The 24,348-nt window shown below is 44.6% G+C and overlaps 2 protein-coding genes and 1 pseudogene across 4 annotated transcripts; 2 read left to right on the forward strand and 1 right to left on the reverse strand.

The window, feature by feature from the left end:
* The first annotated feature begins 1,842 nt into the window (after positions 1-1,842).
* LOC136464267 (uncharacterized) lies at positions 1,843-4,748 on the forward strand (annotated as a pseudogene).
* Positions 4,749-6,162: 1,414 nt separating this feature from the next.
* LOC136495635 (ACT domain-containing protein ACR4-like) lies at positions 6,163-10,035 on the forward strand. Of its 3 annotated transcripts, XR_010769016.1 has the most exons (9): positions 6,163-6,285; positions 6,761-6,848; positions 6,989-7,034; positions 7,124-7,238; positions 7,326-7,405; positions 7,484-8,071; positions 8,167-8,271; positions 8,416-8,591; positions 8,715-8,845. XR_010769016.1 is itself a non-coding variant. In XM_066491521.1 (8 exons), the coding sequence occupies exons 1-8, from the start codon at positions 6,282-6,284 to the stop codon at positions 9,048-9,050; spliced, it is 1,347 nt and encodes a 448-aa protein (XP_066347618.1). In that variant the 5' UTR covers positions 6,163-6,281; the 3' UTR covers positions 9,051-10,035. The 3 variants fall into 3 exon arrangements, 2 of the variants coding, with proteins under 2 accessions (XP_066347618.1, XP_066347614.1); XM_066491521.1 differs by lacking the exon at positions 8,416-8,591 and having other exon boundaries at positions 7,124-7,223; positions 8,715-10,035; XM_066491517.1 differs by lacking the exon at positions 8,416-8,591 and having other exon boundaries at positions 6,164-6,285; positions 8,715-10,034.
* Positions 10,036-12,662: 2,627 nt separating this feature from the next.
* On the reverse strand, positions 12,663-13,147 carry LOC136464275 (uncharacterized mitochondrial protein AtMg00820-like). The gene is made up of 2 exons (XM_066463243.1): positions 13,071-13,147; positions 12,663-12,975 (listed from the first exon to the last, which is right to left on the reverse strand). Exons 1-2 carry the CDS (start codon positions 13,145-13,147, stop codon positions 12,663-12,665), a joined length of 390 nt encoding a protein of 129 aa, XP_066319340.1.
* Positions 13,148-24,348: the final 11,201 nt, after the last annotated feature.

Consider the following 24,348-nt stretch of genomic DNA (forward strand, 5'->3'; position numbering starts at 1 on the left):
GAAATTGATTTCGATTCGATTCGTGTTTGGGGGTTGAGACCACCTCGATTCGATGCAAAATAGTACAACCTAGGGGAGATGAAGGGGAGGTAGAGAGTTGATCCCGTGCTTCCAAAAACCAGGCCTATCTGCATTGATTCAGGATCAATCCTCGCGGCCTGCTTATCGGCACGAACATTTGCCGCTGCCCGCCCTCGCTACCGGTGCCAATGCGGGTGCCGCCATACAATCGCTTAGGCAACATCATTTTGCCTTTACCTTAGCATAGCAGCTTTGGTTTTAGGCAACATCATTTACCTTAGCACAAGCTGCTATATTGGTGACTTGGTGTTATGCGTTCCTAATTGCATAATTAAGCGGTGTCTATAGGAAGGGATTGCTGGAAGCGTTCATGCCCTTCACATTCACTTCCCCTTGTTTCTGAATAGTATATGATATACACCAAGCTCATTTTGTTGGGGGTTTGCTGGTATCCTGGTACATTGTATATTGGGACGTTTGAGCTTCACTTCATCTAGAAATTCAAATGTTTGGTTGTACTGGCATTTAACTGTGTACACATTACATTTTGACAGCTAGGAGTACTCATTACTCAATCAACCTATCCAATAAGCAGCACGCAGCGCGGCAGCAGGCAGGAACATAGAAGGCCGACGTCGTGCGCTACTCCTAGGTCCTAGGCTCCTCCCCTTCTTCACCGAGCAGTACCAGTTAGGCCAACAAGCACGGCTAACGGTCAGTACATAGTATTCAGATTTCCTAGTTCAAACTAAACTACTAAAGTGTGTGTCGATTTGTTCCCTAATTAGAAGTTGCAACTCAAATGCCTGCTGGTCCTTTGTAGATATAGCATTGATGTCAAATTACAATGTCAGCCCTTCTATTTTACTTGTTTTTCACATAGCTGAGGAGACAAGAGGGACGCATGGGAACGCCAGGGCAAGTCCCCGACACATCTTGGCTTCCTATAGGGTAAGTGCTTCATATATTGTTCTTAGTTCTTCACATTTAAGTACATACGACTACACTTTATTGTGTTTGCATAATTTTGCATTCACAGGATGGACCCTAAGTCCACTTACCTACTGAAAATCAGACTCACTGGAAATCCTAAAAAGCGTAGGAAAGAATTTTCATGCTTTCATATCACCAAGGTTGTCGATTCTGATCTATGCAACTTTAAGGATCTTGTGGAAACAATTGTGGATGCATACCCTCATGGCTATAATGAAATAGTATCTGTTTTTTTACTATGATGAGGTCCAAAAGAATTTCCCACAAGTCACAACAGATCAGGAGCTTCTTGCAATGTTCAACAAACATGTTGATAGCAAGGAAGTTCGCATGACGATTACTTACAGTGAGCCCACGGATGTTGTTTCTATCCCTGAGAGTTATACTCAACAAAATGCAGAGGTGCTTGATATCCCAAGCACTCCATCTGTGGCTTGTCCAATTCTAACTGTAGCAAGCCAGTCCACCATGCCTACAACAAGCAGTCCTATTGAGCCCACAACAAGCCAGCCCACTATGCCTACAACAAGCAATCCCACTGAGCCCACAACAAGCCAGCCTAGCACAAATGAGCCTACTGATGATGATGATTACCTAGCAAATCCAAAACCACATAATGAACATGTGGGTGTTGATGAGGAAGGTTTGTACCTAACCTGTGGGAAATCTAGAGCTGCTCTTAGCGATAGCAGTGACTCCGACTCTGAATCTGATGAGGAGTACTAGGAAGAGGATGGGCTAGTTGGGCAAGATCCTCTGCCACCTATACCAGTTGTAGCTTATGACAAAGAAGATCCTCCAATGGGTGTAGGCAGCATATATCCCAACATGCGTGAGTTTAGGATTGCACTATCTCAGCATGCTATCAAGCATGAATTTGAGTTTAACATTGAAAAGAGTGACCCAGGGAGAGTGAGGGCATATTGTTCAAGGAAGAAAGATGAAGGGTGTAGATGGAGATTACATGCTTCTACAATGAAGGACAACGTAACAATAAAGGTAACATTTGAACTGTTGTACACATTTTTTTGCTCTTTATTTTCCAACATTTGATAATCTTGTTTAAATGTATGTAGGTGAGGAGAAACCCACGTCGTCATGACTGTTCTAGTGCAAGAAGGAGCAAGGAAGTTAGGAATGTAAGCAAATTCTGGATATGCGAACAAGTAAAGGATTGGCTTATGGAAGATGAAAGTGTAGGAGCTAAAGAATTGCAGAGGCGAATAAAGGACAAGCACAAGGTATATATCAACTACAAGAGAGTGTATGCTGGTAAGGAGCTAGCCCGAACACAACTATTTGGTAGTTGGGACAGCAGCTTCAATAACTTGTATAGGTTTAAGGCAGAGGTGGAAAGGTGCCGCCCTAGCAGTTTTGTAGTAATAGATCATCACAAAATTGCTGAGAAGGTCAGATTTCATAGGATGTTTTTTGCTATGAAACCATGTATCGATGGTTTTCTCAATGGATGTAGACCATACTTGGCCATAGATAGCACATTTCTGACAGGAAAGTTTAGGGGCCAGCTAGCATGCGCAATAGCTGTAGATGGGCATAACTGGATGTATCCAGTTGCTGTTGGAGTGATAGACTCAGAAACTAATGAAAATTGGATATGGTTTTTACAAAGGCTTAGAGATGCCATTGGAGCACCTACAGGCTTAGCTATATGTACAGATGCTGGTCAAGGAGTAATGGCAGGAGTGAAAGAGGTGTTCCCAGATGCAGAACATAGAGAGTGCATGCTGCATTTGGTGATGAATTTCAAGAAAAGATACAGCGGGAAAATATTCGATGATCATCTTTGGCCTACAGCATATTCGTGGAGCCCATACTATTTTGAGAAGCATTGGAAAGCAATGGAGGAAGCTAAACCATCAGCAATGACGTATATAAGGCAGTGGCATACTAGGATATGGACAAGAAGTCAATTTGGGACCCATTGCAAGGTTGACTATGTCACAAACAATTTGGTAGAGTGCTTCAACAACTGGATAAAATAGTTCAAAGGGCTGAATTTGGATGACCTTATGGACAAGATCAGGCAACTTATTATGGATAAGTGGGATGTTAGAAGAATAGTATCAAGAAAGATTGAAGGACTTATTCTGCCACACATCATCAATAATTTGAAAGAGCAAAGCAGGAACTTGGATATGGATGTACAGAGAAGTGGGGATATTCTAGCTGAGGTGTCTGTCAAGGGTGGCAGTGGGTTCAAATGTGTTGTCAACCTAGATGAAAGAACCTGTCATTGTAGAAAATGGCAAGTCTCGGGAATTCCTTGCAAACATGCAATTGCATTCATAACATCTCTTCGGGAACCTTTGGAGAAATATGTTGACATGTATTATTCAGTTCAAAAATTTAGAGCAGCATATGAGATTCTTATCCCTGCTATGCCTGACAAATCCCAATGGCCACAATCTAACCATGGTTACTTTATGCATCCACCACTTATAAAATCTACATCTGGTAGAAGGCAGAACAAGAGAGCCAAAGGATGTACAGAGGCTAATGGCAGCACAACAAAGAAGAAAGGGTCACATCAATGCCCCATTTGCAAGGATTATGGACACCGCTGGTATAACTGCAAGGATGGTGACCCTGAGGATATAGCAGCTATGCTAGCTGAGAAGTAAGCATTCTAATCTTTACTTAGTTTGACTTGTTATTGATTTCATATTGCTTCCTTTTGAGATCTCATTGATGTTTATGTTCATGCAGGGGGCCACCAAAAAGAAGGAAGAAAACAACTGAATGTGAGAGTAGTATTGTCCCAGCTGACCCAGGGCCCAAAACAATGCATTTTCCTCCTAGGTATGCCTCCATATACTTAGAGATTTGAAATTTAAATTCTGATTATTTTTCTAAAAAATGCATTTCATTTTTTGTATTACAACCAAAATGCCTCGCTTATCTTAGATTCTGGAAACTCTCTCAAGTATGTGCCCAATATCCATTGTCATTTGTTCTTAATTATAGCATTCTCAATATTATTCTCTAAAAGTGTAAAACTCACTCACATGCAGGTCTGGTAGTGGCTCAAACCAACCTGAGACACTTTCCATTGAGTACCCTTTGTTCACTTTAGGTGAAACCACACCACCAGCTGCCACATCCATGCCTATAGTAGAGAAAAAGGGTAAAAGGAAGGCAAAGGCACAAGGGAAAAAGAAGAAGCAGCAAGTTACAGCATCAACAGATAGTCCAGCAATGGGGACTAGAAGCAAGAACCCTCTAAGGCAAAGCCCTGCTGCACACACTAGAAGCAAGAGAAAACTTCCAGATTTAAATTTGTAGTTCAAGCAACTCATTTGTATGGTCTGTAATGTCGTGCAACCCTCTTATTTTGCTTGATATATAAACTTATGGCTGCTTATTTTGCTTAGCAAGTATGAGCCTAGTTGAGAATTAAATGGACAACAATGGCTGCTTGAACCTGTTATTTTGTTTGATCTGTAATCCAATGAATTGCTAGTTTGGTTGGTAAACATTTGAACTAATGAATATCAATATATTATATGGATGTTGTGAACCATATTAAGTATTCTATGAATATAATATTGTTGTCATATTTCTATGCATGTGTTGAAATGTTATTATTTTTGTCACTGTATATTGCTGGCAGGTCTCCAATTGATCTCATTGATGTTCTAAAGTTCAATGGCAACCAAGGGATTGTTATAAAGAAAATTTTTAAGGGTAAGATTGTCTTTCACATGCTCATCTAACAGCAATCTCCCTGTATTGGACGGCAATGACAGTGAAGGGATTTGAAATTTAAAATGGATGGCAGCGAAGGGAACATATAATTTTGAATGGAAGTGAAGGAATGTTATATGTTTAAGTGGCAATGAAGGAATTTGCTCTGCTATTTCACACTGCGCTGAAACACCCATCTTAGAGATTGAAGAAAGTACCTGGAATCTTCCATGGTGGCTGCCGTGGATGTCGTGGAGCTGACCAGGTGGTGCTTTGAGGTAGCCAACATGCCCACTTGGTGCTGTCGCATGCCCCCTAGTGCTGCCAAGGTGGCTAGGGGTGGGGAGTCACCGGCCAAGGAGAGGTCACCAGGCCGGTAGCGCAGCCTCCAACCGTGTGCGCCTAGGGCCAGTTACTGACTGGGGCCGGGAGCGCAGCCTCTGCCCGCGCGGAGGCCGAGCCGCCGGGACCAAGAGCCGACTTCGTTGGTAGTCGCGGCGTCCAAGGTCGTCGGCCAAGGAAAACGTAGCGTCCAATTGTGTAAGGATGCGGTCGAGCGAAAAGTGAGAGAGAATGCGACTGGAGGAAAGTTTTTGCTGATGGTATTGTTGCCTTTTCGTGTAGGTATCTTTTCTTTCTTTTTGTCATTTATTCGTTTTAAAATAAAGAGAGCAAAATCACAAAGTTAAAAAGTGGGAATAAAGTCACCATTGAAGTCTGAAGTAGAGGCACGAACATCAAATTTCCGAAACTACTCCCTCTGTTATTCCTAAATAACTATCGTTTTCGCTTTCCGATAAACAACTTTGGCTAAATATATTAAAAAATATTAATATTTATGATATAAAATTAATATCATTTGATAGATCGTTGAATCTATTTTTATAATAACTTTATTTGGAGATATAAATGTTGCACGTATTTTTCTACAAATGCAGTCCAACTTATGGTATGAAACCAAAAACGACAGTTATTTAGGGACTGATAGAGTATTATATAAAAAAAAGCCAAATACGACTTAAGATTCAAATGTTTGCCCTGAGGACTGAGGTGTTACTATTGACGAGTTCGGGAACGGAGTTGCTGGGCCGTCGGACGTCCTCAGGTGTGGCCGTGTGGGTGTGGTGCGGTACAGGAATTGCACGGCCCACGTGCTCCCCTGCCTCCTCGTCTCGTCACAAGTCACAGCTCAAAAGCCGCAACGTGACTGACAGGTGGGCCGGCGCAGCCACGCTCGCGTACCCTCCCAGTGCCTTGTTGTGAGTAGTAGTAATATGAGTAGGAGTACAGCTGGAGGGGCGCGTTGGTTGGGGTTGGGGCGCGTGTGCGTTTCCATTTCACCGTTCGAGGAAAAGGCAGAATCCTGGCCTTTCCAACTCCAAGGGGGAGTTGCTGTTGCTGCTGCCGTTGCCATTCCTGTCATCCTGTGGGGGTGGGCGGGTTTGGGGGGAGAGAGAGGGCGAAGGAAGGGGAGGCTTCTTCCGGCAGGGCAGGGGCTCCTTCCGCTCTCGATTCTTTGCAAGATTGAGTTCAATCATCGCCGCCATCATCACCGAGCAAGCATGGGTATGTATGTCAAAACCAAGAGCCGCCCATCTCCCTTCTTTTCTTGGTGTCGCTCAGGTCGGCCTGCTCCCGTGCGGCGGGGAGTGCTTTCCTTTTATGGCGGCGGCGTGGTCACTCTTTCCCTTCTTTGCCGTTTTGATTCTGTTTCTCTCTGGGGAAATTGTTCCCGCTTCGGTTTTCCCTTCTTTACCTTCTTTGATGAATTGATTGAAGGATTCCATCGGATTCTTCCGGTCTCTGTTTCATCGTGTTCTTGGAAAACATCGACGAGCTCTTTATTTTTTTTCTTTTCTGATGATGAGTTGATGAATTCGGTTGTTTGATTCTCGGGAAATAAAAAGGCCCATTTTAGCTGTTCTCGCCCCTATAGCCGCAATCACCGTGGACGTGGCCATACTTCTTTTTTTTCTCTTGTATTCCCGGTTTACAGCTGCGGTTTGATTGAATCTTGACTGGGCGTTTTTTTTTCATGAAGCAGCATTAGCAGATGGAGAGGCGGCTTATTCTTCTAGGGATAGTGACGATGAGTACCAGAAATTCATTCAAAAGATGAACCCTCCAAGGTAGTAATAACCAATTCTTCAACAATTTCCTTGTTTCAGAAAATCAATTCCTTCCTTAACCTCTGTCAGTCTTAGCAGTGTGCAGAGTTTTTTTCATGGTTATATACTACATGTTGATTCATATTCTTTTCTGAGTTCAGGGTCACTATTGACAACACCTCATGTCCAAATGCTACAGTTATTCATGTGAGTCCCTAAAAAATCAAGTGCTTCTCATTGGTGTGTTTTTCTTGTTTGTGGCTGAAGCTGACATAGTTTTTATTTGAACCATATAGGTGGACAGCGCCAACAAGTATGGGGTACTATTGGAGGTAGTGCAGGTCCTCACCGACCTCAAACTCATAGTCAAGAAAGCATACATATCCTCAGACGGAGGTTGGTTCATGGATGGTAGGACAAAATTAAAATTGGTTCCTTTCTATTCCTTTTCGTCAAAATGGTGTAACAATTTCTAAGCTGTTTGGTTTTCACTGTCAGTCTTCAATGTGACGAACCAAAGTGGGCACAAGATAATGGACGAATCTGTACTACAATGTATAAAAGATTACATTTACAAGGTAATGTTTGCCATCATTGTTTATTCATATTCTTGTTCCCGTTCAATTTGTTGAATCTGTCAATCTGTTCCTGTGCAGTCTATCGGGCCTGATTCTTGCTTTCTTCCCTCGCGGAGGAGAGCCATTGGAGTGGAGCCTTCCTCCGACTACACCTTGATAGAGCTAACTGGGACTGACAGGCCCGGTCTTCTCTCCGAAGTGAGCGCTGTGCTCACAAATCTGGAGTGCAATGTGGTGAATGCGGAGCTGTGGACACATAATGAAAGAGCAGCTGCCGTCATGCAGGTTACTGATAGGAAGTCTGGGCTGGCAATTTCGGATGCAGAACGGCTTAGCAGAATCAAAGAGCGGCTTTGCAATGTGTTCAAAGGGAGGAGTCGAGATGCCAAGACAACGGTCGCAATGGGCATAACCCACACAGAGCGGAGGCTGCACCAAATGATGCTTGAGGATCGAGACTACGAAAGGCATGATAAGGATAGGGCAAGTGCCAGCCCCACTTCAATGGTTTCAGTCGTTAACTGGCTTCAGAAAGACTATTCTGTGGTGACAATTCGGTGCAAGGATCGGCCAAAGCTTCTATTCGACACGGTTTGCACCCTAACAGATATGCAATATGTGGTTTTCCATGGGAGCGTGGATACCGAGGGACCCGACGCTTACCAGGTATCTCACCACGACATTTCACCTTCAAATTCCTATCTCTGGACATAGACATGCAACCTTTTGTTTCCTTTAACTTTAACACCATGGTTCGACAGGACTATTACATTAGGCACATTGACGGCTCGCCTGTCAATTCAGAAGCCGAGAGAAAGAGAATCATCCAATGTCTTGAAGCAGCTATAGAACGGAGAGTATCTGAGGTAATTCTGCAATAGCAGCACCTATGTGATTATTTTCCTTTTGCTTGTCACTGTTTGTTTTGCTTTTCTAAGGCCGCAGATGATACTTCTGTATTCATTTAATTGTTGAGATAGGGACTTGAATGGTGTGATTCATTGCTGTAGGAGGTAAATTGTTGTTGGAGAGTTGGGCATTTTGCATTGCCTGGCACACTTTATTGATGAGTCACTCGATGCTTTGGGTCCTTTTCCTCTTGATGAGGCGCGTGCTGTTTTTCTTCAATGTTCGCAATCAACTCATCGCTGCTTACAGTTATTTTCCTACTGTTGTGTGTTTTAATGTAAGTATACACTAATGAATGAAGTTTGGTGTCAGATCACATGATGAACTACGAACCAGAATTTTTTTTTCAGCAGTGCTTTTTAGTACAAAATTTATCATCAACTGTACACATCTCTTGCAGGGCCTGAAGTTAGAACTGTCAACAGGCGACAGAGTGGGTCTGTTATCGGACGTAACACGCATCTTCCGTGAGAACGGCTTGACAGTCACAAGAGCAGAAGTTTCAACCAAGGGCGACAAGGCTATCAATACTTTCTATGTCCGTGACGCGGCAGGGAGCTCGGTGGAGCTGAAGACACTCGAGGCCATACGCCAGGAGATAGGCCAGACCGTGCTTCAAGTGAAAGGGCACCCTGATCAGCCAAAGTCACTAACGCAGGACTCGCCTACTAGGTTCCTCTTCAGCAGCCTCTTTAGACCAAGATCACTCTGCAATCTTGGGTTGACTGGGTCCTGAGTTTCAGCCAGCTCATGTATCTGGTGAGTCCACTACTACTCCGCAAGCATAGTGGCAAAGAAATTGGCCATAGTGGTGACACCGTGGCAGCCACAGCATGTTCATGAAGCACGCAAGGTGCTGGTGTACCAAGTTCCACAATGCAATTAGGAGTATTCATGCATCAGATGACCAGTCATATAAAGCAACCCGACCAACCGGCATGTACACCATCAACAGTTGGTGCATACAGTAGGTTCTTTAGCACCATCCACCATTGTACATACTTCATTTGCCCCATTTAGTGTAGAGCTGTAAGTACCATCGACATGGTGGTGCCCATTGCAAGTAGTGCCTAGTAAGTATGATTCAAACTGTTGTAAATATTGGCCTTGGCCATCTGTAGCAGCTGTCTAAATCCTGCGGGTGTCATTGTTGGATGCTGATTCATATATATAGGAGAGACGAAGCCATGCTGAATTGCTGATGCTGCCATCAGAAGGGGGTTTGCCTCTTGGGGATATTCAGAGGGTGGGTGAAAGTGGCATCGATGGCATACTTGTCCAAGGAATCGGGCCGATGGCGACGACGATGGCGACCCGGTTGTCATTTGTGCCGGGCGCACATGTCGAAAATGGCCGCCAGCTCTGCCCGGGGCCCTACCGTGGCTGCAAGCTGGTGCTTGGAGTTTTGGATGTGGAGTCCCCTCTCACTCTGCACTTCCTGACGGGATGCAGTGCAGGAGGCCAAGAGCCAATGAATGAGCCATGGCCGGCTGGCCTGCCTCTCTCATCTCATAGGCAGGCAGGCAGGCAGAGGCGTACGGAGTACGTCTAGTAGGTGTCTCTCTCGTCTTGTCCTTGTGGCGCCAATGCATGCAACAACTCATGTTTTTGGTCTCGCTCATGTTTCCTCGTTTTCTGTCATGCTGTCTCTTTGCCTACTGCTCAGTCTCACTCATGTTACCTTGTGATTGATTTGTTAAAATCTCAAGATCTCAGTCCCACAAGACATTGCCTACTGTTTGTGTTTCTGAGAGAACGAATTTCGTGATTTTATCCTACTTCATCGTGCACTCAGCGCCAACTCTACCACATGCAAATTTTTTAAGACGTGAAATATACAAACTCTATGGTTGGAAACAAAGTAATAAGCGGCAAATATTCGCATATGGTTCATGGTGTTTCATATTCTTGGACATGTTGCTGCATGACATAACTGCTCTCTAAAAAGTATACTACTGGAATGGGATATGTTTCTGAATACTTATTTGTATCATTAGAATGTTTGCAAGGCCTGTGAAAGACCTTGTGCCGTACCCGTACTGCAATCAGAATCTCTCATAAAAACACAGAGGCCCTACAGGCAGGGCCGCCGGGGCCATTTTTTTTTTCCTCTCGTCTGGGTACAACTGTAGCATCTGGGACCATCTATTACTACGTGTTGTGTTGTTACCTGCAAATATTTCTGGCGCCTGGTAAATACTACTAACGTTCTTGCTGCCCTGGTGTATATATATGGTTTTACAGTAGAGTACTTTGAGGAGCAGAGCATAGTTTCACAATCATGTCACGTGCATGTCAGTGTTTAATCATTCACAGCGCTTAAAGTAAGTACATCTGACCCAACTAATCGCCATCACCCACAACCCCAGTCGCCTCTGAAAGCGTGAGCTGTGCTCATCTGCAGCCTTGCAGCAACTTTTCAGTCAGATCTTGCCACTGCCATCGCTGGTAGCTGGAACAGATCTGGTCAGTTGCTCCGTACCCTACCACAGGTTGCATTGGAGCTGGACGACAGGAGGAGGATGATCTTCAGTTCTTCACTCTTCAATAAGATCTGTGTATATGTGCAGATGCAGATACAACTGATTCTTCTCAGTACTCACCCTTTTTTTAGAAGAAGAAAATTCTTCCGTTTCAATGCATGCAATATTTGAGGCCACCTATTTTTTGTTGGTCTTGGATCTTCGGAACGGGTGAGCCGACTACTCACCAGCGTCGCCAACCACACACTATGGCTAGAGGTAGAAGAAGGGAGAGAGAACAGAGCGCGCACACACAGCACAAGCATCAACGTTGGCCAGAGCTCTGCAGAGGAGATGGCAAAACTGAACTCGCTCTCTTTACTGAGTTGCAGTAGGAAACTATATATATAACTCTACCTATCTAATCCTAGTACACAGACATATCAGGCTGTCATGCTGCTACAGTGACTAGATGTGATAGCAGGGCTGACTTTGGCGTCTGTCCTTGCTGTGGCTACAGTGCGGCAGGTGAGAGTTTCGGCGCCTGCCCCTGCAGCGGCTACAATGCAGCAGCAGGGAGCCATTTCGGCGCCTGCCCCTGCCGCGCGTTCACACAGAGGAGCAGCAGATTACTTAATAATTCTTCCCCTAATCCTGCTGCTAACCCTAGAAGCCCCTCCATGCCGATCATCTTCTTCAGCTCCGTGAACCGAAGACGGCCGAGCGGGTTGGTGAGGACGTCCGCGAGTTGCCGACCAGTTTCGACGAACTCGATGACGATCTGCCCTCCATCGATATAGTCCCTAAGGAAGTGGAACTTGACGTCGATGTGCTTGCTCCGATCGTGGAGAATCGGATTCTTCGCGAGGGCGATGGCGGGCTGGTTGTCCACCATCAGTGCTGGTGGGTGAGCTTCCACACCGGTCAACTCGCAAGAGCCGGCGCAGCCATACAGCTTGGCACGCCGCTGTGGCTGCCGCCACGTACTCTGCCTCGCATGTGGACAGCGTCACCACCTTCTGTTTTAGCGACAGCTATGAGATTGGAGCCGACCCGAGAAAGACGAGCACGCCAGAGGTGCTCCGTCGTCCATCGATGTCCCCCGCCATGTCTGCATTGCTGAACACAGTGAGCTGCAGCCCACTTCCGCCGGTCTTGGGGAAGACGATCCCATGATCCACAGTCCCCTTGACGTAGCGCAACAGCCGCTTCACTGCAGCCCAGTGATTCTCTCGGGGACCCTCCATGAAGCGTTTGACGTAGCCCACGGCGAACGCAATGTCCGCCCTCGTGTGGACTAGGTAGCGCAGACTACCGACGATGCTCCGGTAGAGTGTTGCATCTACCTTCGCCGCGGTACTGGCTTTCGTCAGCTTCAGTCGCTCCTCCATCGGAGTCGCGCACGGCTTGCACTCAGCCATGCCGCTCCGCTTCGACAGCTTCGAGGCGTACGCGCTCTGACCGAGCGTGAGCGCCTCCTTCCCCTGTCTCACCTCGATGCCAAGATAGTAGGAGAGCGCGTCGAGATCGCTCATTCGAAAACGAGTCGCCATCTCGCGCTTGAAACTGTCGATGTCCTCCGCACGCGCGCCGGTGATGATGAAGTCATCCACATATACGCCGCCGACGAGCTCCTCCTTTCCCCGTCGCCGCGTGTACAGCGCGTGCTCGGTTGCGCACCGCGTAAACCCAAGCTCGCCCAGCATGGTGTCAAGCTTGGTGTTCCACGCTCGCGGGGCCTACTACAGCCCGTAGAGCGCCTTGCGCAGTCGAAGCACCCTGTGCTCTGCTCCCTTGATGGTGAAACCCAGAGGTTGCCTGACGAAGACCATCTCCGCCAGCTCGCCGTTGAGGAAGGCCGATTTTACGTCCAGATGATAGACGCGTCAGTCCTTCGCTGCTGCCAAAGCTAGAAGCAGTTGGACAGACTCCATGCGCGCTACCGGCGCAAAGACTTCCTCGAAGTCGATGCCCTCGCGCTGGATAAAGCCTCGGGCGACGAGGCGCGCCTTGTGCTTGACAATGACGCCGCGCTCGTCGTGCTTGACCTTGTACACCCACTTCAGGCCGATCGGACGGCATCCTGGAGGTAGATCAACGAGCTCCCAAATCTCATTTTTCTCGATCGCCTTCATCTCCTCCAGGATCGCCCGTCGTAAATTTGCATCGCGAGCGGCTAGCGCGAACGTGGGTGGTTCTCTGCACTGACGAGAAGCAGCTCTGGGTCATTGAGCAGCCGACCCGCTAGGCCTAAGGGCCATGTGCCTCCGATGATGTCGTCCAGCCTGTAGAACCGCACATTCTCACCGTCGTGGAAGGCATCCACGAACTCTGTGATGTCGCTTGGAGGTGAGGCGAACTCGATTGGCATCGATGGAGTCCCCTGTTCCGTCAGAGTCAGCACACCTGGAGTGCTCGGCACCCCCGTTGCAGTGCTCGACACTACTCCTGGACCGCTCGTCACCACTCCTTGGCCCCTGGATCTTCGGAACGGGTGAGCCGACCACTCACCAGCGTTGCCGACCACACACTATGGCTAGAGGGAGAACAGAACACACACAACACAAGCACCGGCGTTGGTCGAAGCTCTGCAGATGAGATGGCAAAATTGAACTCCCTCTCTTTACTGAGTTGCAGTGGGAAACTATATATATACAACTCTACCCATCTAATCCTAGTACACAGACATGTTATGCTGTCATGCTGCTACAGTTACTAGACGTGACAGTAAGGCTGACTTTGGCGCCTGCCCCTTCTGTGGCTACAGTGGGCAGGGGAGCCTTTCGGCATCCGCCCCTGCAGCGGCTATAGTGCAGCAGCAGGGGCCCTTTCGGCCTCTGCCACGCGTTCGCCTTTCCGAAATATATGTAGTCTGCCATGTATGTTCATTCATTCAGTCTAAAGGTTATACATCATGTCACGTGACATCTTTTTTCTTCTGCCATGCATGCAAGGGAAGAGCCGGTCTTTTCATGCCGTGGGGAAGTCTAGTGAGCGGAGGAGCTTAACCAGAAAGGGATTGGTGGGCATGCATCCATCTCTAGGGACGGCAGCAGCTGCTGAAACCATGTGGATTCCAACCCAACAGGTTGGAGTTGGAGCCTACTCCTATCTATCTATCTATCTATCTATCAATCAGGTTCAGGGTTCAGGGGGCAGCAATATGTGTCTCCCATAACTCCTGTACCACTGCACTTATTGACTTATGTAAGATGATCACAGCTTCACAGTGTCCATCTCTTTTGCCACAATGCAAGCCCACCAATAATCCCTTTCTGTTGGGACTAGCTAGGCACATGTGGCACAGTCATAGGGCTATGCATGCTCCCCCACACCACATATATAGCTGTGTTTCTAGATATGTGGTATTGAAAATTTGGAATCCATACCTTTACTCTTCAGTATACTATCTCCTCATCTCCTCCTAGTATAGACTACCAGTTTGGCATTGGCACCATTGTGGGCTTGTGGCCACCTTTTTTTATGAAAAAAGTTTGTTCCATCCATCGGCTAAATGGTTGGATGCTAACACACTAAAAGGAGCATGATTAGAACGCAAAAGTTTCCTATTAATTGGGCACCAAGTAGTGGCGACGATAATTGAGCATCCACGTGGAAGTGGAAGAAGCATTTTACGAACCTTTTCAGGCCATGCATGCCTTTAGTTACCAATGGTGGAAGAGGCATTTTATGAACCTGTTTCTAGCATTTCCTGGAAAAAGGCACAATCATCAACTATAGAGCTACTACTACGACGCGCGGATGCTTGCTGACATTTACTAAAAAATAGTGATACTTCTCATGGCAGTAGCAGGAAACTCCTCTCCGGCGACGCCGCCAATGGCAAGAATGAGCGAGGATCTGTCTCTTGTTTAAAGTTAAGTGACTTCTAGCTAGGTTCAGTTTGCTTAGGTTCTACCGACAAAATCATTAGCTCACTATTTGTAATATAGTAAATTTGGCAATGACCATTATATGTCACCGTTGCACACGTCAATTTCATTGCTGGCAGGAGATCAGTATGTGCAAAAGGAAGGATGCTCCTGGACATTCTCCCAGCAGCGAAACTATTTGTTTTCTGAACCCAGTTTTTGTCCGGGCGTCTCTAACTCTCTAGCCAGCGGCAAATCAGAACTTCTTGTCTCGTTGGGAATCTATTGTTTACTGGGGAATTACATTGCCCAAACACTAATTTTGTCCATTTGAAACCATCCCCATCAACATCCAAAAAGAAGTACAGCTTGCAGAGCTAGAGTAGCTAGGCCATGAAGCAGTGCTGTGCTTAAGAGGGTGTTTGGTTCCTGCAGGAAAATTTTAGTCCATGTCCCATCAGATGTTCGACACATGCATGAAGTATTAAATATAGACGAAAAAAATAACTAATTGCACAGATTGTGGCTAATTTGCGAGACGAATTTTTTAAGCCTAATTAGTCCATGATTTGACAATGTTGTGCTACAGTAAATATATGCTAATAGCGGATTAATTAGGCTTAATAAATTCGTCTCGTAAATTAGTCTCCATCTGTGTAATTAGTTTTATAATTAACTCATATTTAGTTCTCCTAAATAGCATCCAAACGTTCGATGTGACATGGACTAAAATTTAGTCCAGGAAACCAAACACCACCTAACTCATCCCTAGTTGGCAGCATTTCATGGAATAATAATGCCAGTGGTCGTCCAAGGATCCGCTATCTAGCTAGGCGACCTAGGGTATTGAAACAATGGCGTGTGTATGTATATTGCATTGGACATGGACAGGAAACAGATGCTGAATTCCATGGATGCAACCAACACGAGGCTGCTGGTGTTGAATCGGACTTCATTGTCCACGTGGGGATAAACAAAAAAAGGAGGAGAAGGCGGCTGCTATCATCTGAGAACGACGTCTCAACAAAAATTCGGATCATCAACTCTGAGAATAATTTTAAGAATAAGTGCAGTGAAGTTAGTCAGGGTGAAAACATTTTTGAGGAGGAAAAAACACTAGAGATGATATTGTGGATAAAAAAAAATTCACAAAATAAATGGAATATCTTCTCTTCTCAACAAAACAGTGTAGAAGCACGTAGAATAACATAAAAAAATGTACTCCATTCGTTCTAAATTATGAGACGTTTTGACTTTTCTAGATATATAGCTTTTGCTATATATTTAGATATATATTATGTCTACATATATTAAAAATAATATATTTAGAAAAGACAAACCATCTTATAATTTAGAACAGATGGAGTAGTAAAAAAGTGTACGAGATTTATGTAAATAATAAAGACTAGTGAAAGGAGAAATTGTCCCCCTGGCATTTGAATCCCTGCGAAAGTCGTCGACCCATTTTCGACAGTTTTTCTCGCCACCTCTGTTACGTGCATATTTTGCTGTCTCTATGTTCCTACTATGTAGCTCAGTGACATGTTTGTTGGCAACTGTGTAAGCCACGGTTGAGATGCACTTGTCGACAGACAGCAGCCTTGAATTGTGCCAGTAATACCCCCACACCTAACTCTAACTGCAATCGTTGCAACTGGTGGTTCGTAACAGCAGAGGCGCCGATAGCGATGAAACAAGGCTATACAGATACATCTTGTGGCTTGTGACTCATTGGAAGCTTCCTGGTTCTTCTATCCAACCTCTCTACTATATACTATTATGTCTATATGCATGCATCACTAGTAGAGAACAGACCTTTGATCCTCGGTCAAAATGGACTCTAGTCCCGGAATTTTTTGCCCCCGGGACTAGAAATACCTTTAGTCCTGGTTGGTGGATCCAACCGGGACTAAAGGTCCCTGCCCAACGGATACTGCGCCAGACAGAGGTGGCAGGGACCTTTAGTCCCGGTTGGAGCCACCAACCGGGACTAAAGGTATACTTTTACTCCCGGTTGGTGGCTCCAACCGGGAGTAAAGGTATACTCCCGGGCCGTGGCTGCGCCCGGGGTTGGAAAGTTACCTTTAGTCCCGGTTGGATCTATCAACCGGGACTAAATGTTCTCCCTTTATAAATCGGCCGTCTCCTCCTTCCTCCCCGAGCCCGAGCTCAGCACATTTTGAAGCTCACTGCAGTAGTGTTCTTGCTTCCTCCCTCCCTCCATTGTTCCTCCATCCATTCTTCGATTCCTCCGTCGATTCTTCAGTTGTAAAGGTTACCAATCTCATACTCTCATTTTTTACCATTTTCTTATGCCATTTTATTCACTATATATATTTATGGTTCTTTATTGTGGTTTTTTTTTTCATTTGTAAGCAATTTGAGCTCAAAATCACTTTAAGCTTGCATATTTACATGAAAGAAGGTTAAAGTATATATAAATATAAAGTTAGAAAATAGTTAGAAAATTATAGCAAATCCTTACTAGTTGAACTTGCGGACCGTGTTCAGGTCGGCGAGGATGTTCTCTGCCGAGCGGTAACGGACGTCAAGGAGGAGCTTTGATTCTACGAGGGAGAGCGATAACGGTCGTGGAAGACCGTGTTCCCTTCCTCGTAGAATCGGAGCTCTTCCTTGACCAAGTACGGTGCCGTCCGGTGGAGAAATCCTCGCCGAGCTGATCACGTAAGCAAGGTCAACTAGTACGGATGGTTATTTATTCACATGTTCCGATATCGTCGTAGTAGTCTGTCAATCACCGTACCTAAACGTAGTATATATAAATAAAAACTTAGAAAATAGTTAGAAAATTATAGAAAATCCGTACTAGTTGAACTTGCGGACCGTGTTCAGCTCGGCAAGCATGTTCTCTGTCGAGCGGTAACGGACATCAAGGAGGAGCTTTGATTCTACGAGGGAGAGCGACAACGGTCGTGGGAGACCGTGTTCCCTTCCTCATAGAATCGGAGCTCTTCCTTGACCAAGTACGGTGCTGTCCGGTGGAGAAATGCTCGCCGAGATAATCACGTAAGCAAGGTCAACTAGTACGGATGGTTATTTATTCACACGTCCCGATATCGTCGTAGTAGTCTGTTATGTGTGTACATTCCCATTCTTCTGTTAATTTGCGGAAATATCATATGAATTACTTACCTGCCGCAGTAAAAGACGAGAACACAATGACCATTAAAAATATCATTGTTTAGAGATCTAGATAATTTTATAGTTTGTTAATTTTATTTGTTTATAAAAGAAGAAATTTATAGTGTATTAAAAAATGAGTATAGAGAGTAGATGGCAACTGCTTCCGGGTCCTCGGCCTCTCATGGGTTTCCAAAACGACTTAGGCCGGGCCTTCCTCTCATTCCATGCGGCAAGTGTCGTGATGAGACGAAGATTGTGATGGAGTACCGAGTGAAGAAGGAGGGTCCCAACAAGGATCGTATCTTCTACAAGTGTCCGGATCGCAATGTGAGTTATTTTATCGTATTTAATGATTATGGTTAGTTTATACCTATTTTCATGATGGTTGTGATTAAAGTTCTAATTTTTTGTTTTAATTTCAGTGGGATGGCAGTGGACGATGTTCAGGCTTCTACTGGGAGGAAGAGTATGTTGAACTCGTGCAAAAATATCTTGCACAACAGGCAGATACGGCGGCTAATGAGGCAGTGATCCAGCCGAAGAAGCCCAAAGATGTTGCACAATCGGGGGATCTGTCTGTTTTAGTTGAGATTGGTCGTGAAATCCTTGTGCTCCTGAAATGTATTTTAGCTTTAGTTCTTTTAGTGGTAGTTGGGATTGTCTACATTGTAGCGATGTTTTCATAAATTTGTATCTTTTGTGGTGGCACGCATGTTGTATAAATAATTAATTATGATCTAGGTTTTAATATGATATTTATGTCATGTAATGCAGATGAGCCGTCATTGGATGTATAATGCTGATCGCCGCTCACAAGAGTTCATTGACGGCGTGCATTCTTTATTACGTGCGGCCGAGACAAACAAACGCGACGGTTTCATGTGCTGCCCATGTGCCATATGTAAGAATACGGTGGAATATCCTTGCTCAAGGACTCTTCATTCACACTTGTTCAAGTCGGGTTTCATGCCAAACTATATTTGTTGGACAAAGCACGGAGAAACCGGTGTTGTAATGGAAGAAGATGAAGAAGAACAATGGGACGACAATGATATTATTCCTGATGGTGCGTGCTTCAATGATACTGCAATGGGAGAAGCTGAAGAAGAGGTAGCCGCAGAAGATGAGCCGGCTGATGATCTTTGTCAGGTCATTCGTGATGCACAAAGAGAATGTGAAAGTGAAAAGGAGAAGATCAAGTTCGAGCGGATGCTAGAAGATCACAAGAAATTGTTGTACCCAACTTGTGATGCAGGGCAGAAAAAGTTGGGAACCACACTAGAATTGCTGCAATGGAAGACAAAGAATGGTGTATCTGACAAGGGATTTGGAGAGTTACTAAAAATCCAAAAGAAGATGCTTCCGAAGTACAATGAATTGCCCACCACTACCTACGAAGCAAAACAAGTTGTCTGTCCTATGGGGCTAGAAATAGAGAAGATACATGCATGTCCTAATGACTGCATCCTATACCATGGCAAAGAGTACGAGAAATTGGATGCATGCCCGGTATGCCATGCGTCGCGGTATAAGATCAGGCGAGATGACCCTGGTGATGTTGAGGGCGAACGTCCACGTAAGAAAATCCCTGCCAAGGTTATGTGGTATGCTCCTATAATACCACGCTTGAAACGTCTGTTCAGAAACAAAGAACATGCAAAATTGTTACGATGGCACAAAGAAGACCGTAAGGTAGACAATATGTTGAGACACCCTGCTGATGGGTCCCAGTGGAGAGCAATCGACAGAGAATTCCCGGAGTTTGCGAATGACGCAAGAAACTTAAGGTTTGCTTTAAGTACAGATGGTATCAATCCTTTTGGAGAGCAGAATAGTAGTCATAGCACTTGGCCTGTTACTCTAAGTATCTACAACATTCCTCCTTGGTTATGCATGAAGCGGAAGTTCATTATGATGCCTGTGCTAATCCAAGGCCCGAAGCAACCTGGCAATGACATCGATGTGTACCTGAGACCACTTATTGATGAACTTCTCATTTTGTGGAATAAAGAAGGTGTACGTGTGTGGGATGAGTACAAACAGGAACACTTTGATCTGCGAGCATTGTTGTTCGTAACAATCAATGATTGGCCTGCTCTAAGTAATCTTTCAGGACAGTCAAACAAGGGATATAATGCATGCACACACTGCTTCGGTGATATTAGAGGTGTATTCTTGAAAAAATGTCGAAAGGTCGTGTACCTTGGCCATCGTCGATTTCTTCCTGCAAATCACCCCGTAAGAAAGAAAGGTAAGCATTTTAAAGGGAAAACAGACCACCTGACCAAGCCTCGCAACCGAACCGGTGAGGATGTACTCGATATGGTCAATGATGTGAAAGTCGTCTTTGGAAAAGGACATGGAAGCCAACCTATTCCGAAAGACGCTAACGGTCACGCACCCATGTGGAAGAAAAAGTCCATATTTTGGGACCTACCCTATTGGCAAGTCCTGGAGGTCCGTAGCTCGATCGACGTGATGCACCTGACGAAGAATCTTTGTGTGAACCTGCTAGGCTTTATGGGTGTGTATGGAAAGCCTAAGGACACATTTGAAGCACGACAGGACCTGCGTTGTTTGAGAGAAAGAGACAACCTGCATCCAGAGAAGATAGATGATGGACGCCATTACTTATGTCCTGCTAGCTACACTCTAAGCAAAGAGGAGAAGGAAATCATGTTTGAATGCTTAAACAACATCAAGGTACCATCTGGATTCTCCTCGAATATAAAGGGTATTATAAATGTGCCAGAGAAGAAATTCTGTAACTTAAAGTCCCATGACTGTCACGTTCTCATGACGCAATTACTTCCAGTTGCATTAAGAGGAAATCAAAAGGCAAGTGCAAATAGCAGTGAGTGCAAGCAAGCAGGCATCAGAGCCAGGAATCAACATTAGCCAATCTGTTCAGTTGAAAAGCAGCTGCGCTTCCACGGAGATACCAAATCAAGGGGACACAGGACTGCGCTTCCCTGTGGATGACGTCACTGAACCTTGTACAACGTGTGAGCTACACATTCCGAAGGAGAATTCCACAATCAAGGTGGCTATCGGTCTTGTTAATCCTATCGACCGAACCAAGACACCAAGGATTCATGGGAATATAATCCAAGAAGGATATGCCACCATCTCGGTAGATAAAGCTGAAAAAGGTTTTAGTGATTTGCCTCTTGACATTCCTGGAGGTGATGGCGAGAAGACTCTAGGAGAAGCGGAGAAGACATTCATTCTATGGCGCAAGCGCTACATCATCATTCCAGGGATGTCGGCTCCACCTCCTCCTAAACTACCTCACCATAGGTACGTGCGGATAAAAACACTACATCATTAATTTGTATTGGCTTAAATAATTAACAATCTGCTCATAATAATATGTTATTCCTTTTTTTGTAGCAGATCCTCCCCCAACCTAAATCTAATTGTTCAATCGCCAGATCATCATAGTGCTCTGTACGATGACATTGTGTTGGAAGACGAGGCTGCATCCACACCCTCTCCAAGGAGGTCTCCAACGCCGCAGCCGCCACCTCCAAGGAGGTCTCCAACGCCGCTGCCAACACCTCCAAGGAGGTCTCCAACGCCTCCCCCGCCCCCGCCTACCAAGAAGCCTAGCAAGAGGCCAGCCCCTCAAACGAAGAACCAGTCCCCGCCTGCAAAGAAAGCCACCGTGAAACCAAGGGCTATTCCCAAAATAATATCTGAAGAGAAGGAAGAAGGAACTGATGCATATAAAAAAGACATGTCTAGATTCTATGACAAACTTAAAATGAATCAAGAAGCAAGGAGAAACCCAGAGAAACCGTACTTCTTCGTAGCTCCGGATATTTTAAGAAAAAAGGTGACTTCTTACCAGCATCAACAGCGGGAATCTCGTAAGCCGTCCAAATCAACGTTATCAGACTATGACCGCACTCTCACCAAGTCAATTGAGGCGGCACAGAAAAAGAAGCGGGCAGGGAAAGGAGTTGCCCAACTCGGACAACAAGCGCACCAATCAATCCCCCCGCTAGTTGTTGGTAATGAATATGGTTCGAATTTAGGATTAATGCATCAGGCAAACATACCTCCGGATGTCGATTTGGATCACCTTGGTGAATTTCTTGATGAGACTGGTCTCGACCTTTACCAGATGTTTGGTGATGGAAACATTGAGAGTGCGGCGGAGGTTGATATTTGGAAGAAAAAATTTGTACTAGGCCAGAGTCTATACAACCCTCAAGCCTTATCTGATCTGGGGACGCAAATGTACCTGCTAAACAAGTGGTATATGCAGGCGTCTACCAGTGGAGACTTCTGCGTTGGTGTCAGAATTAGAGACGAACATTGGTTCCGTGGCGATGATGTTATGTATGTTGACTTTGCAGAATTTCATCAACTATGCCACCTGACCTCTCTGGACAAAGTTATCATTAGCTGCTATTGCCTGTAAGTAATAATTCTTTCGATCTATTATTAAACTCATCATATGTGTGTATATGCATATAAATTATCCTAACAAGTACTATATATATGCAGATTTACAATGACAGAGCTCAGAAAGGAAGGCTGCAATGAAATTGGTTTTGTTGATCCCCATATAGTATTCAAAGACCCAATTACTCCAATGACTAATTGGAAGTCTGAGTCAGAGAGTAACCTCATGAACTTCTTAGTGAACCAACGCCACAAGAAGGATATACTCTTTCCCTATAACTTCAAGTGAGTGTTAATCATGTCGATCATAGCCTTAATGGCTCATATGTTGATTCTAGTTAATTAATGAGTGTTATGCGTTATATCCTATAAACACATGCAGCAATCACTGGATATTGATGGACATCGATCTGGTGAAAAGTCACTTGATAATCTATGACTCGATGAGAAAACCACAACAAGACTACCAAGATATGATAGATATTATCCAGAGGTAATTTTTGGATCTCTAGCAACTATATATACACACAAACATGATGATTAACTATATCTGATGACGTGGCAAATTTTTTATTGGGCAGTGTTTGGAAAACCTTTATTGAGAAGCAACACATGGAAAAATGCAAAGCGCCACTGAATGTAATCCCATTGAAAGTAAGTCCCCTGAATCGCATCATCTTTATTAATTAAACATATAGCTTTCACCGGATCACCAGATTGGATGACAAATCTTTTTCTCGTAAAGTGGTGTCTGAGGCAGGAACAGGGGAACAATTACTGTGGTTACTATGTTTGCAAGTTTATCAAGGTGCTCTCCCAAAGAACTCCTACAGAGAGACTCAAAGTACGTTAAAAATACACTATATATTCATTTAATTATTATTATTGATTGTGTTACTATATCTTTATATATATATATATATATGTACATATATTAATTTATTTTCCTTTAATTCAAACATGTAGACTCGATGGTTGGAGGAAAAGGTCATACGGCAAGACCAAATCAAAGCAATTCAAGAGTCTATAGCCGGATTTTTTAATGAGCAGGTCATCGATTCCAAGGGCGAGTTCTACTTCGACCCAACACTGCCATTGAAGCCAAGCTAGAGGATGAGAAGAAACTTGTTATGTCACAACAACTATAATGCAATCTTTTGTAATATATGCACATGAAATAATATAATGTAAAATACACATATGCATGCATGCATGTAAATATATATATGATGCATGCATGCATATATATATATATATATATATATATATATATATATATATATATATATATATATATATATATATATATATATATATATATATATATATATATTTCTATGCTTGAATTGTGTGATTTAATACGTTCATTGTGCTTGAACCGAAACATACTATATGCGCGTATAAATGTATAATTAGCAGCGTACAATACGACTTCGAAAACCTATTTTGAAAAGAAAACAAAAAAATGAAAAGAAAAGAAAAAAGAAAAAAACCTTTAGTCCCGGTTCGTATTACCAACCGGGACTAAAGGTGCCGGCCATCGTGGCATGTCAGGAGGCACCTTTAGTCCCGGTTGGTGTTACCCACCGGGACTAAAGGTCCTCCTTTAGTCCCGGTTCCTGACCCGGGACTAAAGGACCCCCCCTTTAGTCCCGGATGCTTGCTCCCGGGTGGGGAACCGGGACTAGAGGGGGTTCCCCACCGGGAGTAAAGCTCGGTTCTGTACCAGTGCATGTTTCCTTTGTAGAGAGAGAGAGAGAGAGAGAGAGAGAGAGAGAGAGTTGAAATGCAAATATGCTTCCATATAACACGGCCGGTCAGCATATTATTTCTGATTGCTGCTATGTAGCTAGTAATGGTCAACATGATGTAAAGTGAGCCACAATATGGTGATTGGTGAGTGGTGACTAAGATAGCTTTTAGCAGCAAGACTGCAAGAGGCAGGCAGTGCCAACCTCTTGACTAACCATTGACCCGAATTTAGATTCCTTATTATTGTTAAGTCCTTTTCCAGTTGGTAATCTATTGGATAGCCAGGACGTACGGACTAGTGGTTGTCCAATAGCTGGCCTTGTTCAAGCAAAGCTAGCAGCAGTTGGACTTGGGCAAACACCAAGGACAACCTTCATGTTGCATATGTATA

The sequence above is a fragment of the Miscanthus floridulus genome, chromosome 1, assembly GCF_019320115.1.
Source record: "Miscanthus floridulus cultivar M001 chromosome 1, ASM1932011v1, whole genome shotgun sequence".
Classification (NCBI taxonomy): Eukaryota; Viridiplantae; Streptophyta; class Magnoliopsida; order Poales; family Poaceae; genus Miscanthus; species Miscanthus floridulus.

Coding starts and splice junctions, on each gene's coding strand:
- LOC136495635 (XM_066491517.1), top strand. Junction 7,239..7,325: donor CGGAGGTTGGTTCATGGATG/GTAGGACAAAAT, acceptor TTTCACTGTCAG/TCTTCAATGTGACGAACCAA. Junction 8,072..8,166: donor AGGGACCCGACGCTTACCAG/GTATCTCACCAC, acceptor ATGGTTCGACAG/GACTATTACATTAGGCACAT.
- LOC136464275 (XM_066463243.1), bottom strand. CDS start 13,147: ATGCCAATCGAGTTCGCCTCACCTCCAAGCGACATCACAGAGTTCGTG. Junction 12,976..13,070: donor CACGACGGTGAGAATGTGCG/GTTCTACAGGCT, acceptor TCGTCAGTGCAG/AGAACCACCCACGTTCGCGC.